At 47.3% G+C, this 20,228-nt stretch overlaps 1 protein-coding gene across 2 annotated transcripts in view; it reads right to left on the bottom strand.

Annotated features, from left to right (window-relative positions):
* LOC126538497 (tyrosine-protein phosphatase non-receptor type 7-like) overlaps positions 1–20,228 on the bottom strand; it is a 172,647-nt gene that overhangs the window by 131,867 nt on the left and 20,552 nt on the right. For both annotated transcript variants that reach the window (XM_055074816.1, XM_055074817.1), the window contains exons 2-3: positions 9,960–10,090; positions 2,235–2,420 (exon numbers count right to left, since the gene is read on the bottom strand). In XM_055074816.1, coding sequence (XP_054930791.1) covers positions 2,235–2,420; positions 9,960–10,090 — 317 coding nt within the window. The remainder of the gene's footprint in view (positions 1–2,234; positions 2,421–9,959; positions 10,091–20,228) is intronic.

The following is a 20,228-nucleotide window of genomic DNA, read 5'->3' as shown; positions in this document are numbered from 1 at the left end:
CCAAGCAATTTCTTGGACATAATTTTGATGTTGCCACTAACTCCCATTAGTCCCCTTGTGTGCGTGTCCCCTTACGTGTGTGGAAAAAAGGAGGTGTGGGCCAGACGTGAGCCATCTTTGTTTGTATGAAATATTTAGGCTCACATCTAGGTGTGCTGCTTTTACACAAGCATATATACGGTAATTCAATTTATATCAGCAAAGTGTACTGGAAAGACTGCTTGTGTCTGCAGTCTACTTTTGTTAATTTGACCTTGATGGGACCAGGCAAAATTGATCAAATTATTCGGCGGGTCAAATTAAACAAGATGAAAAAATATATATACAGTCGCCGACCGTTTATTCGAACCTCACGGGGACTGCGGAAATGTCCGAATAAACAGGTGTCCGAAAAAGCAGATTAAGAAAAAAAAAAAAAATGAGATCCTTTATTTCCACGCACTTATTCGGGCTGGGCAGTAGGCTTGAAGAAATCGTGAATGCGCCGTTGCATGCTGTTCCGTTTACGCGCTTACGCGCGATCAGATATGCCTGAATCTTGGAGAAGGTCGTACGGTCACTATAGGCGGCTGAAAGCACAGTCACTGCTTGTACACGCTCCGCATGCAACGGCAGCGTAGCACATGGCGAGTCATCTTCCGACTCGGAGTCATCGTCCGGCGGTGCAGCAGAAACCTACGAATGATCTCGCCGTCGTCGAGTTCTGCGCATGTCAGTACAGCAGTGTCAGCACCTGTGAAACTGTCAAATGAGACGGTGTCCAGAATCGCAATGCAACCACTGCGCAGGTCTCGGCAGAACATTTTCCGCGTCAGTAGGGAGCACATCGCAAGGCGACAAATCTTAGGCCTCCCGGCACCTGCTTGCCGGCGTTCCCCAACGCAGTCTGCGCACTGTCGGCGCCGTTAGAACCTTGACGCGATGTTTCCGTATGCCGCATTGGATCACCGGAACCTCGACACAGCGAACAAAGCAAACACCACCATGCCGACACCAGTCGCACAAACGAAAAACGTTTCCCACTCGCGGAGTCGGGCGCGAAGAAACAAATCAGCTGCTGGATTGTCTTGACATGACTTACTAAGCTAAAACCGGAACTGTTGTAGAGCCATTCTATCAAACCAGGCAGAAACGATGATGATGAGCGGGGATTTGCAGTAGCGCCACTTCGTGGGACAGCAAGGAGGCTCCGCACAAAACAAAACATGGCGTTCAGCAAGTCGAACCATGCCCCGGTCAGAGTCGGTGCATGGTGCTCTCGATCGAGTTGGCTCAAGGAGTGTCCGAAAAATCAGACGAGAGGTTGCAAGGTGTCCGAACTTTTGGCAGTTGTTACACATTATGGTCTATGGGGAGAATGGCGGTGCCGCGAAGCAGACCGAATAATCGAGCATGTCCGAATTTTTGGAGTCCGGAAAATCAGTCGGTGACTGTATATCCAACACACCACTGATTCATTTGGCAGTATTTGCTTGCGTCTAACACACAGCCGAATCAACTGCATGGTTCTGTGTGTCCAAAGTAAAACACTCTAATGAACGCACAATTTTTAAAAAATATTCAATTGCACGATGCAGGTCATTTTGGTCCAATTGCCTTAGAAAACAAAAGGTGCATGTTAAGATTAGGTAAATACTGTAATCAGACATTTTGAGGTGCCGTCATTGCTTCAAAATCTTTCTAGGGTAAGCCGAAAATCTGCGTTTTCACTGGAGATAACATATTTTCAACGCAGTCACTGTCCCCTAAGTTGCACCGAGACAGATGCTGCCACTGAAGGGGTCATTATCGGGGTCACCATATAGGTCAGGCTCATGTGTACTGACTGGTCAGGCTTCAGGATCAAAATAATTAACGTTTGGGCCCATAAAATGCATAGGTGCCCATTGGGACCTTGGGACGAGATCGAATTAACCAAAAAAATCGAATTAACCAGAGTTGAATAAATGGAATTCTACTGTATTTACTATACCATGAGTGGTTAATTGATTAGCTTGCATAAGACTGACATTTCTTTACATCATTTTATATATTGAATTCTGGCTATATCAAACTATTTTGTGATCCCCGCACTGTTTGATACATTGATGTTCAACTGTATTCCTCTTTAGTGACCTTTTCAGAAGCTTTCTCTTTCTTGAAGTGTGAGGACTGTATTATCGATTGGGTGTCTGTCTCGGTGACTGACAGTGTGCCAACACTACGTGACCACATGGAGGACAGTGCTTACTCACAGGACAGAGTCCAGCAAAAAGCAGCAGCAGCACGGCTGCCAGGCCCAGGGCGAGGAGCCAAGCCGTTCGTGCCGATGGATGGGCTCCAGCTGGTGTATCCCAGGGGGGTGTTGGCCGAACATCTCTCTGAGCCCCAGCCACCAGTGTGCCCGAATCGTCACCCTTGTGGTCAGGCATCGTAACAGGCTACACAAAAGAAATAGGTGCCAATGTAAAGTACAGGTCATTTCCTATTATTACTTCAAAGTCTCTTCTGGGGATGTTATGTAAGCAGTTGGAATCCTAATGCAAGTAGCATTCATTGGGAACTTTACCGGTTAACTAACCCAGGGTGTCTACCAAGTTGACATTTCCAAATTCCCCGAGTTTTCCAGGTTTTTCCCGAGTGGCTTCGTAAAATTCCCCCGAGTTTCATTTCATTTAATTTATTTTTTCCCTTAAAGGCCCGAAAGCATTACATAAGGGGGGAGCAAAATCAAGGTCAAAGAGAAAGAATAAATTGACAAAAGAGAACAATAACAAAAAAAAGAGTATGTAACAGTTAAATGTTCTTGTCACGCGTTCTTGTCACAAGTGACAGAGAACTTGGTTTTATTTCAGGACGGGCTGACACAATTACACCCGATGCCGTTACTCTCTAATAAGTATCTTAAAAACAAAGAAAAACTACTTAATCCAGTTTTAATAGTAAGGAGTAGTGTAAATAAAACAGAAGGGAGGGGTTAGTGAAATACATAGCAAATAAAATACCATCGAGAAGAAAAGGTAAAATCCATTGCGAATCGACTAGAACATTCTACAATACGAATAAAAAGTAGATACATGTAGAAGCAAATATTTTCAATAAGAGCTATTTCTATCAATTGATAGCAAGCTCATTCACACGAGGCCAGAACTTTCTCACAACTAATATTCTCTCTCACAACAGCTTTTAAGTAAACCCCAACTGTTCTCGCATGCTCTCAGCCCGCGCACAATGCCTCAGTGTTGCGTTTCACTGCTTTAAAGAGTTTATTTTGTTTGCACAAGGGGCACCGGCATCTCGGTATCGGCCAAAACTTCATTTTTGTGTGAGCTCAAGCTCCTTCAAAGAAGCAGTGGCACACTTCCTTTCCTGTTCATTCTTCAATGCGTAGGTCCTTTCTGTTCTCGTCTTCCTCCTGGCGTATGTTTGCCCCGCAGACTATTTGAAGCATCCTCTTGATCAGTTGTACAGTCAACGTCCAATTTCTCGGACTCTCTAGGGGCCGCGAAAACGTCCAAAATATAGGGCAGTTCGAAAAAATGAATGCATGTATTTTACTGCCCCTCACCAGGCCCCATAACAAATTTTGGTTATACACTGGAAGTTGTTATGTGCCCTCTAGGGAGCGTTCTGCCGCAAAAAAAAGAAAAATTCAAATCGGCCCATTAATAGCGGAGATAGAAATATTTTAGTGCCATGATTTCAGGAGGTGAGCTCCACTGCAAAGCAAGACACTCTCTCTACTCGCCCCATCTAACCTCTGCAAGCGAAATTCCTTCCTTGCGTTCTCCCACACCGGACGTCGAGGATCGCATGATACATACAAGGGCCCCGCCTTCATTTTTTTTTTCTCCTCGCTCTTTTTTGTTTTTGTGATGCTGTGCACTTGTACTGACGGTGTTGCATGCGAGCTGTTGTGATTGTCTCATTCCATGCAGCACACGATTTTGCGCACTGTGCATGAGGACACCTGGATAGCTGTGTAAGTCAGTGCTACACAAATACTGAGGCAGACACAAGCAGATCAGAGAGCATGATCCCGTGCTTTCATTGTCTGCGGGCGATTTCACGACGTGGGAACAAGCAGATGAAATGGAAGTGCATCTCTCTTGCTGCGGTGTGAAGTAAAACAAAAACATGCAAACATTCGGTTTGTGTGTTTCATTATTTCTCTAAGCTTTAATTCGTCTATTCAAGCAACATATTACACAAATAACAGATGTTGCCTTGAATAATTCTTGAAGCCACGTGTCACCATGGGCGATGTCACAGTGCAAACACGTGTACGTAGGTGCACTAGCACGTGTACGTCATTCTCCGGCTTGGTGCGCGGCGGCCGCGAGATGAAGGGAAAATGGCGCTCGGTTTGAAATTTCAGGTCTTTCCGCGGTGTGTAGCGATGTAATACTTTGCAAACACGACTGTTATCACGCAATGTATGCTCTGCGCTTGTCAGCTCAAAATGGCCAGACCTGGCGAGGGGTCCTTTCGGACTCAAATTGCCACAGCCACATATGAAAAAGCTCTGAATGCCTTCCAGTATACTTATTAGGTGTCAGGCAGGGAGATATGATCTCTCCAGTGCTATTCACAGCGTGTTTACAGGGGGTATTCAGAGACATAGATTGGAAAGAATTGGGGATAAGAGTTAATGGAGAATACCTTAGTAACTTGCGATTCGCTGATGATATTGCCTTGCTTAGTAACTCAGGGGACCAATTGCAATGCATTCTCACTGATCTCGCCAGGCAAAGCAGAAGGGTGGGTCTAAAAATTATTCTGCAGAAAACTAAAGTAATGTTTAACAGTCTTGGAAGAGAACAGCAGTTTACAATAGGTAGTGAGGCACTGGAAGTGGTAAGGGAATACATCTACTTAGGGCAGGCAGTGATCGCGGATCTGGATTACGTGACTGAAATAATCAGAAGAATAAGAATGGGCTGGGGTGCGCTTGGCAGGCATTCTCAGAACATGAACAGCAGGTTGCCATTATCTCTGAAGAGAAAAGTGTATAACAGCTGTGTTTTACCAGTACTCACGTACGGTGCAGAAACCTGGAGGCCTACGAAAAGGGTTCTACTTAAATTGAGGACGACGCAACGAGCTATGGAAAGAAAAATGCTTGGTGTAACGTTAAGGGATAAGAAAAGAGCAGATTGGGTGAGGAAACAAACGCGAGTTAATGACATCTTAGTTGAAATCAAGAAAAAGAAATGGGAATGTGCAGGACATGTGATGAGAAGGGAAGATAACCGATGGTCATTAAGGGTTACGGACTGGATTCCAAGGGAAGGGAAGCGTAGTAGGGGGTGGAAGAAAGTTAGGTGGGTGGATGAGATTAAGAAGTTTGCAGGGACAACATGGCTACAATTAGTACATGACCGGGGTAGTTGGAGAAGTATGGGAGAAGCCTTAGCCCTGCAGTGGGCGTAACCAGGCTTATGATGATGATGATACTTATTAGGCATATTGGTAGTCTTACTATGACAGGAGATTGCAGGTGCACGTGTGCATAATTATGGAATACGTACTGTGTCCCGTGACTATTGCCCCTTTCCACACTTGTTATGCTTCACTGCGTAGCACTATTGTATTAAGGCGAAGCTGACTTTCGAGAACCGGCATTATGGAACGAGTCGTGCTTTACGAGCAATAAAACCAGCGCTCTCGCACGCAGATCCGCACGCGGATCTGCGTGCGAGAGTGCCAGTTTGAGGCGGCGAGGTAATAAAAATGGCGGCTGCGGTGGCTTTGATTAATGAGATTTCTGACCTGCGGTCACGGCAAGAAGTCTGGAAAATCGGACAGCAATGGGTTCTTGTGTCCGGAATTTGAGATGTTCTTATACACTGACTCTATGGGGTAGGAGATGGTGCCGCGAAGCTGTCCAAATTATTGGGCATCCGGGAAGCCGGTCGTTGACTGTACACTGGCAACTCCTTCAGCCGACGACACGGCGTCAAAGTAGTTTCTTCACGATTCCTCTCTGTTACTCGCGCCAGCAATATCGCGACTTTCATTCTCTTTAAAAAAGATTACACCCATTTTCCCTGATAAAAGCACAAATTCCTTGAGTTTTCCCCGAGTATTTCCAGACTATTCAAAATCCCTGAGAATTCCCGGTTGGTAGACATCCTGCTAACCTTCTCTATGCAATCTTTGGTCACTGGGAATGTGACACCATGTAGTTGCCACTTTTTCATGACAAGTTAAAAAGTAAAAAAAGAAACAACCCTAATATTTCTCTGGTGCTGGACAGAATTGGAGTCATGTCATATATACAGTAGAACCTCATTAACATGTTCGGGAAAAATAATATGTGAGAAACAACTTAGTACTAACCAGGAAAATGTATGGTCTGAGGTGACTAAAAATTTGACAGACTCAATTGTAATTGAGTCTTGTGCGAGTCATTGCATCATGAGACACCAATGTGCACCGAGCTAGTGGAGCCCAAGATGCGTGTTGTTCTTTTTGCGGCTTCGGCAAGCTTGCATTTCTCCAATTCAGCCTGGTTGAGCAGAGGAGATTTGCGCACACCGAACGAGGTAACTGACTGCGTATAAGCATTTTCACATGACACAGGTGGGCAAATACTGTGGGGAAGCTGACATGGTGGGTGCCTACTGCTCTGAATTGCACATGCTTCGCACGTTTTCTTGTTCACTTGGGATCTAGCAGTCAGAAAACACATCACATGAATGCAGTTTGGTGATGCACTGAACATAGGTGCCGAAAGATGGTGTTTTCCGGAAAAGCAAAAAAGAAGTGCGATTGTATTGGGCCATTTCGTGTGTTCTCCATTGCGAATGCTGGTGCGAAGAACTTGTAGGAAACTGAATAATACCAACAAGGTTCTAGTGTATTCCAATCGTGTTTGAATATATATGTTCATAAACATGAAGTATGGACTTCGGCATGGCACCACTAGATGCCGCAGCATGTTCAGAAGGAGCCTGGCTACACTACATGCCTTATACAGTAAAACCTAGTTATAACAAAGTTGAAGGGGGGGGGCTGTAATTACTTTGTTATGACCATTAATTAATTATAGCCACTATCCATTTCTATCCCCAATTAGCAAGCAAGAGAGGATGTACTCACCACTAAATCTCACAGCAGCCTGCCACACGAAAAGGAAACGGCCGTCGCATGGAAAAAAATGTGATAAAAAAAATAAAGAACAGCAAGGCAGCAAGGAATTGCCACTTTATTCACGCCAAACGGCTTATTTCTGATCGATCAACAGCACACCAGCTGGCGACTCACTTCGCAGAAAAAAAAGTCCGTGATGGATTTTTGCCGCGTCTTCTTCAGGTGAATGATGGCTTTTTCAGCTGCAGCTGCTATTTCGATTTCATCCTTGACGTCATTATGAGCGGCAAAGAAGCGGCGCAGCAGGTCTGCCACATCCAGCGCTTGTGCGGATGTCGGTACGTCGGGTTCGGCTACGGGCTGGCATCGACACATTCATCACAGTCGTCATTAGGCGCCCCCGTCACCACGCGCACAATTTCCGCCTCCATTAGCTCTTCGGTCGTCACCACCTCAGCATCGGCACTGACGTACATGCAGAAGGTGTCACAGTCGAGCACAACACCGGCGTCAAGGATGTCCCACGATGCTAGGGCTTGGTCGCCCGCAGCACCCTCATTGGCTTTCGCAGATCTTCACTGGAATTGCCGCTGCTGACACCAAATGAGGCATGCCGGAAGCAATTGGTGATCGTGCTTGGCGGTACAGCCATCCAAGCAGCCTGTAGCATCTCGATCACCATGTACAAGTCGATCGTGGACTTGCACTTCATGCTCATATTGAGCAGAATCCGGTCGATCACACGCTTGTGGTAGCCCGACTTAAAGTTCATGATAACTCCTTGGTCGAGGGGTTGCGCAACTGCAGTGCAGTTTGGCGGCAAGAAGCATAGCTCTATGTTCTTGAGCACAGCGGCAATGTGGAGGGCTGCGCAGTTGTCCAGTACGAGGCATATCTTCCGGTTTTGCTTGCCCAGCCGCTTGTCCCACTCCCGCAGCCATTGTGTGAAAATTTATATCGTCATCCAAGTCTTACAGTTGGACACACAACTCGCTTGGAGCTTTCGTTTGCCTTTAAAGCATTGTGGTGATGCACTTTTGCCGACCACGAGGACCTGTACCTTTTACGACCCATCCATGTTGGCACAAAGCAACAGGTCACGCGGACCTTGCTCTGCTTACCACCCTGGCAGCGTTCACATTTGAGGGTCAAGGTTTTTTGCGGTAGCATCTGGTAGAAGAGGGTGGTCTCATCTGCATTGAACAAATCCTTGGCACTGTATTTTTCTAGCAGCTCTCCAACGTTTGTCTCCACCCACGCCACTGCAGCTTCGCGGTCGACAGACTGCGCTTCCCCGCTGACAGCCCTGCCGACGATGTCGTGACGCTCCTTGAAAAGCTGCAGCCAGCCGACACTCGCCACAAGATTATCGTGCCCCATGATGCACGCGAAGTCCCTCGCTTTGTGCCGCAACAGTGCCCCCTCAAAGGAGTGCCGCTTGCTCTTGCGACCAAAAACCACTTGAAGACCACCTTCTCTACAGCTTCGAAAGCAGGGGCTCACAACTTCTTTCTGTCACCTTTTACGTCACGCGCGACCGCACCGGTGACAGCTTCTTTGATGCTGAAAATGGTCGACAGCGTGCTCAACGCTGTGCCAAAATCTTCGGCCCCTTTTCTCTTCTTCACACTGGACTTGACAGCTTTCAGCATAGCCACCTTGCCGTTGCCATCGTCCATCTCCTTTCTGGCGGCGGGAACTTGCACGAACGAACCGATAGAAACACTCATATCCTTGAGGCGCATGCAGGCAACAACAACAAGCAACAACAAAACTGCAGTTGGCACTGCCCCACGCGCGTAGCGGAAGAGCGGGCGGGTCCACCAGTTCCACTGGAAAGGGGAGGCCGGGAGACGCGCATGTCGCACGCTATAAGACATTTACCTGATGGGTAACAAAATGGTCAGTAAATGCTCATTGTGGAAGAAAAAAGAAAGGTTCGTTATACCCATTGCGAGGAAATTTTAGCTTCGTTAAAAAGAGGTTTTCAATTCATGGGCATCTATTGGAATTTCAAGGGGAATTACGATTGCTTCGTTATATCCATTAGTTCGTTACATCCTGTTTCGTTATAACAAGGTTTTACTGTACACGACGGTTTTTGGCGGTGGCAATACAGTGCGTCACTACATACATCACTCCAATGGCAAGTGCATTAAGGTTGACAGTCATCCCGAGATTATTTCTGCCGGAAATTTTTGTTTGTAAAATAGCCCGGTATGCACAGACATAGCACTTTTTACCTTAGAGAGCTGTTTTGTCAATGCTGTTGTGTACAGTATGCTAGCATAAAGTGATAACTGTTTGTTTTTTGTCTTTACATACATTTAGCTTAAATATTCTACTTGTGCAGCCTGCTCACTCCTGCACTCCAGTGAGAGCATGATAAAGATAACAGTATAAATAAAATATATAAATGCACTATTCATAAATTGACAAACCGATAAGCCCGAAATGTTTAAAAAAACAAATGAATTAGTGAGTCAAGAAAGACAAAAGAAATTCAAACAAGTTGGAGGTTCACAGGAAGATGGAGATGAATAGTGAATGGGTGCGTAAGCTATAATGAAGTAAACCCCCCTCCAGGGGGAAAGGGGGGTAGGAAGGCACAGGGTTGTGCTGATGATTCTTCCCAACTGGGAATGTCAAAAACGAAGGGTCTCTATGGGTAAGCAGAAATGTCTGTTTGAATGTGTGACTCAAGCAGCACCTCTTGTCCTATTGCTGTGATCACTTGTCTAACTGTCGTCAGATAATGGCTCAATGCTTTCAGTTCAAAATAAAAAGATGCACACAAAGTTAGTGGTTTTCGCAATCGGAGTTTATACTGTGAAAACGTCTACGCATCACAAAAAAGAGTGTGCGGCATGAGCCAACCAACACACCACATTCTCCGTGTGCTCAGGTGCCAGGAGTCCGTCGAGCATTGTCGAGGACAAGGTGCCGCTGTCAACTTGGAGCCTCTGCAGCCAGGGGCGGCCTCCCTTCTTGCTTCCAAGGCCGGCAGCTGCGGAAGCTGCAAAGAGAACAGGGAGCAAGGTTGACTGATTAATTGATTGGGTTCAGTGTCTTAATGTAATATGGGTGTCACATGGGCACTTTCTATTGTGATTGAGCACGACTGGGATTGATTTTCAAAATCACAATCGGCATCCTTCTGCAGCCTGCATAAATGAACCAATCAGCACTGAGAAATTCGATCCTGATCAGACAGGATTGCAATTGAAAGTGCACTGTGTAACACCTTTATAGCATAGGGGTTCTGAGGAACAACAGTGGAGGGCTAAAATTATGGCGACCACCTGGCTTTTTGCTGAGAACTCACTACCTAATTTTGGTGTTCATTATGTATGTGCCATTCCGCTTCAGAGCTGTCTCATGCTCCAGGTCTATCAACTGGTCTGCAGTATCCTGCGCACTAACACAATCTAGCCGAGTGGCGAACCACAGATGAACAGCCAATCTCTTTTGCCTGCTGGCATATTGGTCCCATTGCTTGCCATTGTAACAACCGTACTGTCTTCTCCCCTCTGAGACGGCCATTTAACAGTTATTATCACCCCGAACAGAGCGAGCGTCATTACCAGCCTCCATTGGCACCACAAATGTCAAACAATGACTCTCATACTCCTTGAAACAGTCCCTTATCGTTATTCGAATGCCACCAGTCCCGTTCACCACCAGCTCTTCGACCATCGTTTGTATCGCCGCAGGCTCGTTGCCTACCGTCCCCGATGCAGCCCCGATGTCCCTCTCCAGAAAACTAAGCAATGCAGCTTCTGGAGGTGACGTTGCATTGACGACTCGACCGCAAAACCCTTTGCCGATGATGCTTTTGTTTGCTGTTTTGGAACAATGCCCTAACAACGTTATGGTCAGCTTAGACTTTTTATCGTCCCACTCAGCCCTCTTTGATTGCACGTCTAGCGTCATTCAGCTTGAACTGCCCCACGGCTGCTATAATCCACCAGTCACACAATCACGGTTATGCTCTCCCGCAGACATCCGCTTGTCACCTCAAGCCACTACATACGCCACTCCACTGTCATTCCCATCTGTTCCTGATGGCACCTATGTACTATGTCCCACCACTGACATACTGCTTGAAAGAAATTTGGCCATTCCCTGTACCATGCTCTCTGTTACAGGCAATCAGACTTCCCTCACTCTCCTTAATTTTAACTGCTCGACTGAGATTCTTTCCAGAGGCATGTCCTTGGGCGACATCTATACACATCTTGGGCGATTGTGATATCGGCTCTTGACACCGAAATTCCGTCGCTCTTTGCAGGAACCTCCGATTCGCTGACTCTAACAGACGAACTTAGCATGACGATTGCACCTGATCTTCTCCTGGCGCACGCTACTGACCACCGCAGTCTCTTAGAAACTTACTGCAACATTTTTTACCTTGACGGCCACCCTTTAGACCAGACATTGGTGGTCCCTCATTGCATTTACACCGGAGACGCCAATCCGATATGCCACTGGCCATACTGTGTTTCACATGCTGAACGACAAGTCGTACAATGAGAAGTTGATAAAATGTTGACTAAAGGTGCTATCCAGCCATATTGCAGTTCGTGGGTGTACCCTGTTGCCCTTGTCAAGAAGGACGGCTGTTGGCGCTTTTTTGTGGATTACAGACACCTCAACACAATCACACGCTAGGATGTATACCCTTTGCTGCGTATTGAGAACGCCTTGGACTGCTTGCACAGGGCTATTGGATCTTGCCGTTGAGTGCGGGAGTTGGCCAACGTTGAGGAGGATTTGGAGAACTGAAGGTTTATTTACATTATTTACAGTAATAACACAAAGTAATGAACAGTCGAAGTCATCGACGGCTGGCAGCAAATCGGACGCTGTGGCCTGTGGCAAGAAGAACAAAGAACTTCTCCCTGTCTCGCATTTAACCCCTTCAATCTCTCTGCGTCACGTCATTTTCAGCCAATCGTCGAGCCAGCTCAGGTGTCATTTTCCTCCAATAGTAGGCACCCGTGCAAGTGCCGTCACATTCGGTCAATGGGAACGCTCCAAGGGCTCCATTGTCCGAGTGTTGACTTGCCTCCGGTGTCGTCTCCTCACCTGGAAGCACTCGGCTGGAGGAGACGGGTTGTTCTCGAACGACCTTCTAGAGCCGAAAAACAGCTTTGCTTGGGACCAAGATCAACTACCTGGAAGTGTGCCAGCCTCCCGTTGCACTTGCGGGAAGAGTCAAACGGGGGGAGACAATAGCTCGACGTGCGGCGCATGAGGTGGGGGTTTCCAGCCTGTCTGACGGGTCCAGTAACGTGGTAGATGCGCCCCGGCGCACCATAATTGGAATGCGACGACGATTGGATGTGGTCGGAGAACTTGAGTGATGCCAGGAAAAGGGCCCGTATCCAACAGGGCCGAGCACTTTTCACTGATAGACCTCCAATCAAGTTATTGACAAATCTCGGTATATGATATGGACCGTGAGAAAACTGCATTCCTAACACCTGATGGCCACCACCATAAAGTTATGCTGTTTGGCCTTTGTAATGCCCCGGCAACCTGCGAAAGAATGATGGACCACTTAGTTCACGGCTATAAATGGTCCACATGTCTGTATTATCTAGATGATGTCATAGTCTTTTCACCAACTTTCTCGAGTCATCTAATGTGTCTATCGGCTATTCTTGTTGTTTTCCAATGTGCTGGACTGTGATTGAACTCGTGCAAGTGCCACTTTGGACATCGTCAAATTACCATTCTTGGCCATCTCGTCAGTGCAGCTGGCGTTCAACCCGACCCTGACAAGATTCACTCTATTCAGAATGTTCCTGTTCCATCTTTCACAGCAGACATGAGAAGCTTTGTTGGGCTATGCTTGTATTTCCATCATTTTATCAAGAATTTCGCCGTAACAGCTTGCCCACTCACCGACTTACTTAAGAAGGACATTGCGTTCACAGGGGCCTTGCTCAAACCAAAGCCTTTTCACCGTCATGCACATGCTCACGGCTCCTCCATTGCTGGCTGATTATGAGCCATCTGCAGCCACTGTACATCACACGGATGCCAGTGGCCATGGAATTGGGGCTGTACTTGTTCAATGGCTGTGTAACGAAGAGCGCGTAGTTGCATACGCCAGCCGCCTCCTGTCAACCACAGAGAGGAATATTTCGATTACCGGACTGGAGTTCCTGGCATTAGTTTGGGTAGTTACCAAATTCTACCCCTACTTGTACGGCCGCATATTTTCTGTGGCTACCGATCACCATGCCTTGTGCTGGCTCTTCTCACTTAAAGACCCCACTGGACGATTGGGTAGATGGGCACTACGGCTCCAAGAATATTTATTTGCTGTTTCATACAAATAAGGCAGTTTGCACAAGGACGCCGACTGCCTCTCCCGTCATCCTGTCGACCACCCTGAATATGATGTGCATGACACTGACTCTTGCTTCCTGGTCATTTCTGATCTGCACGACATTGGCACTGAACAACGGTGTGATGACTGCTAACGTGTTCTCATCGATCTTCTCAATTCTGGACATGCGGATCACACGCTGCGCATGTTCCTGCTCCGTGACGATGTTCTCTACCGCCGCAGCTTACGCCCTGATGGACAAGAACTTTTACTCGTACAGTAAAAGCTCGTTCATTCGAATCTCACGGGACTGGGAAAAACTTCTGAATTATCCGAATGCCAAATTAACAAATGAACAGGTAAAAACAACAATAAAATCAAGTTGGAGAAGCATACCTTTATTTACTGAAGTATTTTGCAATAGTCTGCTTTTTCGCGTAGATTCCTGCTGACATCACAATTTTTGTGAACTGTTCCAAGTGGCCCACAGCCTGCAAACTGTCGGAAGTGCTCAGGCAAACGTCCTCCAATATCAAAAGCACCTCCGTGACTTCTCATCAGGTGCGACGAGGCCACGGCTGCACCTCCTCGCATGACTTTTCGTCTGAATCATGGTCTTCCTGGGCGCCCGTGACATCACTGATAATTTCTTCATCGGTGAGAAGACAAGTCGTGGCGACACAATCATCAATCACGACGTAGTCCTGAAGGGTCATATCTGTGGGAAAGACAGCATCGAAGGTTGGGCAGTGATCATCGGTGGACTCGGCGTACACCTCGTCGGCTACTGCCGCATGCTCAGGCTTCACAAAACCGTTGTGTTGGAAACAGTTGGCGATGACTTGCGGAGGTGTATTTTTCCACACGAGTAAGTCCACTTCATCCATATTTCCAACTTCTGAGCATAAGATCATTCGCAGTAGCAGGTGCTTTCGGTACTTCGACTTCGCGTAGTGCATGATACCCTGTTCCACCGGCTAAAGGGCACATGTATGTTGGGCAGCAAAAAACCTACCTTGATGCTCTTCAGTTCGACTGTACAGTTATGTGCACTGCAACTGTCAACAACCATAATTATGTTGCGGTCCTTAGACGTGAAGTCCCGGTCTAACTGCTGCAGCCAGCCTCGAAAAATGTCCGAGGTCATCCAAGCCTTCCTATTCTCCCTGTACTTGACAGAAAGGCTTTTGATGTTTTTAAAGCAACGTGGCTTATGCATCTTCCCGATGACAACAAGTGGTAAGCGCTCCATGCCAGTCATATTGGCAGCAAGAAGCACAGTTATTTTCTTGCACTTCTTGTTACTAATGCACGGGTCCCCTTTGAAAGGCACCGTCTTGTCGGGAAGAGCTCGGAAAAATAGAGCAGTTTCGTCTGCATTGAACACGTCACTTGGTTCATATGCAGCGATGTGCTCAAGCAGCTTCACATTTTCCCACTGGGTGGTCACGCTTAGGTCAACGCTGGGCTTTTTGCCGCACACACTTCTGAAGATGAGTTCGTGTCTCTCCTGAAACCTCGTGAACCGCCCTTCTGAAGCTCTGAACGATTCAATGTTCATCATTGCAGCGTACTTCTCACCTTGTGCCATGATGAGATGTCCGCTCAAAGGCAGACGCACATTGCGACAGTCAGTAACCCACTGGAACAAAGCTTCTTCAAGCTGGGGATGAGCTGTAGTTCCCAACCGCTTTCTTGATGCATGAAACTTCTCGCTTTCGAAGGCTTGAAGAATCTGTTGTTCATTTTTTACGTACGTTCCCAATGTGCTCCGCTTAACGTTGTACTTGGTCACAACGTGCTGTCGTGATTTGCTGTTCTTCAAAGCCTGCAAAATTTCCGCCTTAGTCGCCAAATTCTTGGCTTCGTACTCATGCCGCTTTGGCAGCGTTGCCATCACTGCAGCGCATGGTGGTGGCATGCAAAACACAGTCACAACGAAAAAACAAAACTCCGCAAGAGGAGGTGATGCCGACTCGACAACACAAGTGAAAATGGCGTCGAAGGCGAAGTGGAGCGGAGAAAGAAGACACCGATGTTTGGTGACGCTGCGATCGCCCCCACTAATTGATGACTATGCCTCTCAGGTTTCAGTTTTACTCCAGTGGTGCCAGTGCTGCTTTACCACACTTTCGTGCAGCGGCAGCTGCCAACATATATCTGAATTAAGCAGTGCGGGGCCGAATTCTGACAGATTAATGAAGGTTTGGTCCCATAGAATAACATGCACTTTGGCCGGGACCAATAGAGCCGTCCGAATTATCCGAATTAACGAGCTTTTACAGTACCACACTATCTCCGGAGATCAGTCCTTGAGCACTAGCATGATGCCCCTACTGCAGGCCATCTCAGCGTTTCAAGTACTTGTGACCGCGTACGGCGCTGCTTCTACTGGCCAGGCCTGTACCGCTCTGTGCACCCCTACATTGCAGCTACACCCGCCGTGGTTGCTCAGTGGCTATGGTGTTGGGCTGCTGAGCACGAGGTCGCGGGATCGAATCCCGGCCATGGCGGCCGCATTTCGATGGGGGCGAAATGCGAAAACACCCGTGTACTTAGATTTAGGTGCACGTTAAAGATCCCCAGGTGGTCGAAATTTCCGGAGTCCTCCACTACGGCGTGCCTCATAATCAGAAAGTGGTTTTGGCACGTTAAACCCCATAATTTAATTTTTTTTTTTACATTGCAGCTTGTGCACTCTGTCAGTGGCACAAAAACCTGCTGTGCTGCCCGCTGGACACCGTTAACCCATCGATGTGCCCTCGGAACCCTTTTTTCGCATTGGTCTTGATCACCTCAGCCCTTTTCCGACGTCGAAATCTAGCAATAAGTGGGTTATTGTCATGACTGATTACGCAACCTGGTACGTGATCACGTGATGCGCTAAAGCTGTGCAAATGAGGTGGCAGATTTCCATTTGCATGACGTCATCCTGCATCATGGCGAAGCACGTCAGCTCCTAACTGATAGCGGCCGCACCTTCTTGTCCCAAGTAGTTGAAGAGAGAGAGAGAGATGAAACTTTCATGTCCACTGGTGTGGGCTGCAAGCCCAGGCCAGGCACGGCCCCATTGCTTAGAGGTCCGCTAGTCCATGTCGTTGCAGCATATCGGTGGCCCGCATGGTGGCGGTCCTCTGCCAGTATGAGTCCTTGCAGTGTGGCCTCCCATTCCTCCCATATGAGAGTTCCGAGCTCGGTGGCCAGTACTTACACTGGCTAACTTCCCTGTCTTTCCTCCCCTTTTGTCTCTCTCCAAGCTCGGCGGGGGAGGATCAGCCGAGCACTCCATAAGGATATATGTTAGGGTAGCGGTGGGGTGTGAGCACAAGCAGCAAGTTGGGGTGAAGGCACTCAGGTAGATGCGGGATAGTATATAGAGGGTGGGGAGTGTTCGTGTCTGCAGGCGGCGCCACAGGATGTGGTGGCAGTAAATAAGGGATGGGTGGGGGGGGGGGGGGTAGACCTGGCGTTCAGCCCTAAAGGCCTGCGTCAGCCCGCTGAAGATTAGCATGCGCTTTCTCGAGTCATCCTGGTCCAATTCCGCTGCCGCCCGGTTTATTAGTCCTCGGGCGCACACATTGGCATCCTCGTTACCAGGGTTTCCCTGTGTGTGCAGGCATCCAGGTCAGCTCCACCTGGCGGCGTAGTTCTGCAGAAAGGGCTTGTAAAATGGAATAGGCAGTCTCGTGGATCCTGCCTCTAGCAAAATTTAGTCAGAGAGGATGTACCGGGCTTCAGTGTGGACAATGGCAGCGGCTATTGCAGCCTCTTCTACCGATTCTGTAGTGGAGGTGGTTGGGAGGGGGGCGAAGATATACCGACACAGCAGCCCTGCCTGCACAAGCCGTGACTGCCCAGATTTCAGACCCATAGTATTTGTGGAGGGCACGTGTGTTGGCCACTCTGAGTGCGGCTTGGTAGTCAAGGTGTGTGTTACGTGGAAGAGGTTTGATGAGGAGGTTGGAATGTATGCATGTAGAGAGGGTGAGGAGCTGGAGGTGATTGGCAGGTATTCGAATCTGAAGTCTATCTAGTATGTGTCTGCCTGTAGTGGTTTTACTGAGCCTGTCAGTGAGCTGCAACAAGCTCATGTGTGGTGTTTTTCCTAGCTGTAAGAGTTTAGAGATTTGTGTGTGAGGAGGGAGATGGAGGGCGATTTTGTAAGCTTTCCTAAGAAGGGCTTCTAAGGTGTCCCTGCGGTCTAGCTTGAGATAGGGGATAGTATCAGGCACGCACCCAGGATATTATTTTTTTTGGCGGGAGGGAGGGGGGGGCAACCCCCAAGGCAAGCTTTCTATTGCAAATCAGAGGAGGGTCTACTTTTACTAGTACAAACGTTAACAATTCCCACTGCTTGCTATAAAGGTGTGTAAACCTGCAAAAGGGAAATGAAATGAGGTGTATCCGACAAGTACGCCTGTGATATACACCTCTGCTTTACTTGGCAAACCAGGAACCAAATCAAATTGGCTTGCGTAGAAAAGAGGAGCAGGAAGGACACAGCCAAGAACAAGTAAACAAGCGAAAGCGTAAAATGAAGATTTCTAGTAGTGTTTTTCAAATGAGCTCTGTATGAATTATAGTGAAAGATATATTTGTGGAACAATCACAGTTCTTTTGGGTCCCTCATTTACAGCTCCACCAAGTGAAGTACCAAGGCCCATAGAGTTTCATACAATAATTACTAGCGGGAACTATAGCTGCAATGCAATGGGAGCGGTTGAGCCAGCATGGGAATTATGGGATGTACATGGATTTGCCTAAACTTCGTTCTTCCGGCATCATACAGCTTTGCAAACTCATCATTTCCAACAATGTACTGCGCAGTATATACTTAAATAAACATTATTAAGATTGTCTGATCGCTGGATTCGAACACAGGACCTCTAGGCACAGAGACCCGATATCTAAACCATTATGCCACAGTTGCATGCATCAACAAGTGACAACACCCTTATAAATTTATCGCGGGCACGCACGCCAGCACCTTGACATGCTAGGCACGTTTTGATTTGGCCACCTCGACAAGCTGAACCGTTGCAATTAGTAGTGATTGTTTGTGTTTGCAGCGTCTTCTGCACTTAGAAAAGTATACATTGCTTTGAAATTTACGACAGTGAATGCATACAAAGCATAATAAATGAATCCACAAGCACGAAGATCAGACAAATCCATGTACTTCACATCATTCCCATGGTGGCTCAACGATTGAAATGCCAGAGTTCCCTTTAGTACATTGCAAGAAACTCTATGCCAAAACCGACTCTTATTGTTATTTGGGAAGTTGCGTAATGATGCGTGGCCGCTAGTCCCGTACAACCGCGTAGAGCGCAGAGCGCTGTGGTTCTAGACGTACTGCACCCAACGTGGAAGGTTAGAAAAACACCCACATAAGCACAGCAAACAATTGCTTACATCGGGCGGCTCGACGGATAACTGTAGAAGCGCCTTTCAAAATACACAGAATCATTCTCTACTTCTTTTTAAACAAAAAGCTTTTCATCCGTAACTATTTTCACAAACAACGGCGAAATTTGTTAATTTTTGCTTTTCCTTCCTGTTTGGCTGTTGCCTCGGCTCTCTCCCTTAGTAGGTCGCTTAATTTATTCTATTTATTGCGACTCTTGCTTCCCGTAGCCACTTCTCCACGAAAAGTACTCTACAATTAGGGAAAAACCAGACGAGATAACGGGTGGCATTCACATTGCTTATGGGTTCAATGGTTATTGCAGGGTTTGATTGAAATAGTGAAATTTTTAGGGATGATTATGAAACGTAGATCGTTGAAAGATATCAGTGGGGCCTTTCTAGTGGCAGCACTTTCAGATTTCGAAACAAACATCAAAATAATGAGAAAGATGAAAACATTCTGCTATTTTTTAACTGGGCGAATATAAAACTGTTTCACGCCCTCGGTTTAGTATCTTTTTCCTAAATCAGATCAGCGACCGGTTCTGTGCCTCGGCCATAATAATACTGTAACAGCAGCCCAGTGTTGACTGCCGAATAGCTGTCAAGTCTCAAGATTGATTTGGCAGCGCTTTAGAAGTGGTGGCGTGGACATGGGGAGGGGGCCGTGCCGCCCTTGGGTATGTGCCTGGATAGTATACAGAAAGTGGCTTAGTATGAAGGCATGGATGAGACGGCTTATGTTGTGCTGTTTAAGTCCACAATGTTTGGTGGAGACATGCCAGATAAGATGTGCAAATGAGGTTGTTGCGTTTTTAAGTTTATTTGATAGTGAAACTGTTGTGCCCAGTGTTTTGCAAGTGGAGCAAAAGCATTCGTTTGGTGTTTACCTCCGGTACGGATTGTCCCTCTATTATGTCGATGAATGTTGTAGGGAGGGCGCAGGGTTTACGAGGCATGATTAGGAGTTTGGATTTGGTTGGGGAGCAAGCGAGGCCTGTAGAGCGAGCGTACTGTTGTGTGTGTGTGGCTGCCTGTTAGAGTGTCTTCTATTTGCTCATCGTTGCCTACTGTGGTATAGAGGGAGACCTCATCGGCATATAGAGTGTGTCGGAAGTGCGGGATGCGGTCTAGAGAAGCAGCTAGGGGGATGAGGGTGGCATTGAATAGGAATGGTGATAGTACTGAGCCTTGTGGTGTACCCATCCCTTGGAGTGTGTAGGAGGAGGAGGAGTGGGGACCTATAGCAACCTCCGCAGTGCAGTTGGCGAGGAAGGCGCAGATGTAAGAATACATTTTATGTCCAATGTTTAATGGGGAAAGTGCGGTCAGTATGGTTGATGTTGTCAAATGCCTTCGAGAGGTCCAAGGCGAGAATGGCTTTAGTGTAGGCTGGGATAGTGGG

The sequence above is a fragment of the Dermacentor andersoni genome, chromosome 4 (genome assembly GCF_023375885.2).
Source record: "Dermacentor andersoni chromosome 4, qqDerAnde1_hic_scaffold, whole genome shotgun sequence".
Classification (NCBI taxonomy): Eukaryota; Metazoa; Arthropoda; class Arachnida; order Ixodida; family Ixodidae; genus Dermacentor; species Dermacentor andersoni.
Note: the sequence above shows the minus strand (reverse complement) of the source record. Positions and strands in the feature narration are given on the sequence as shown.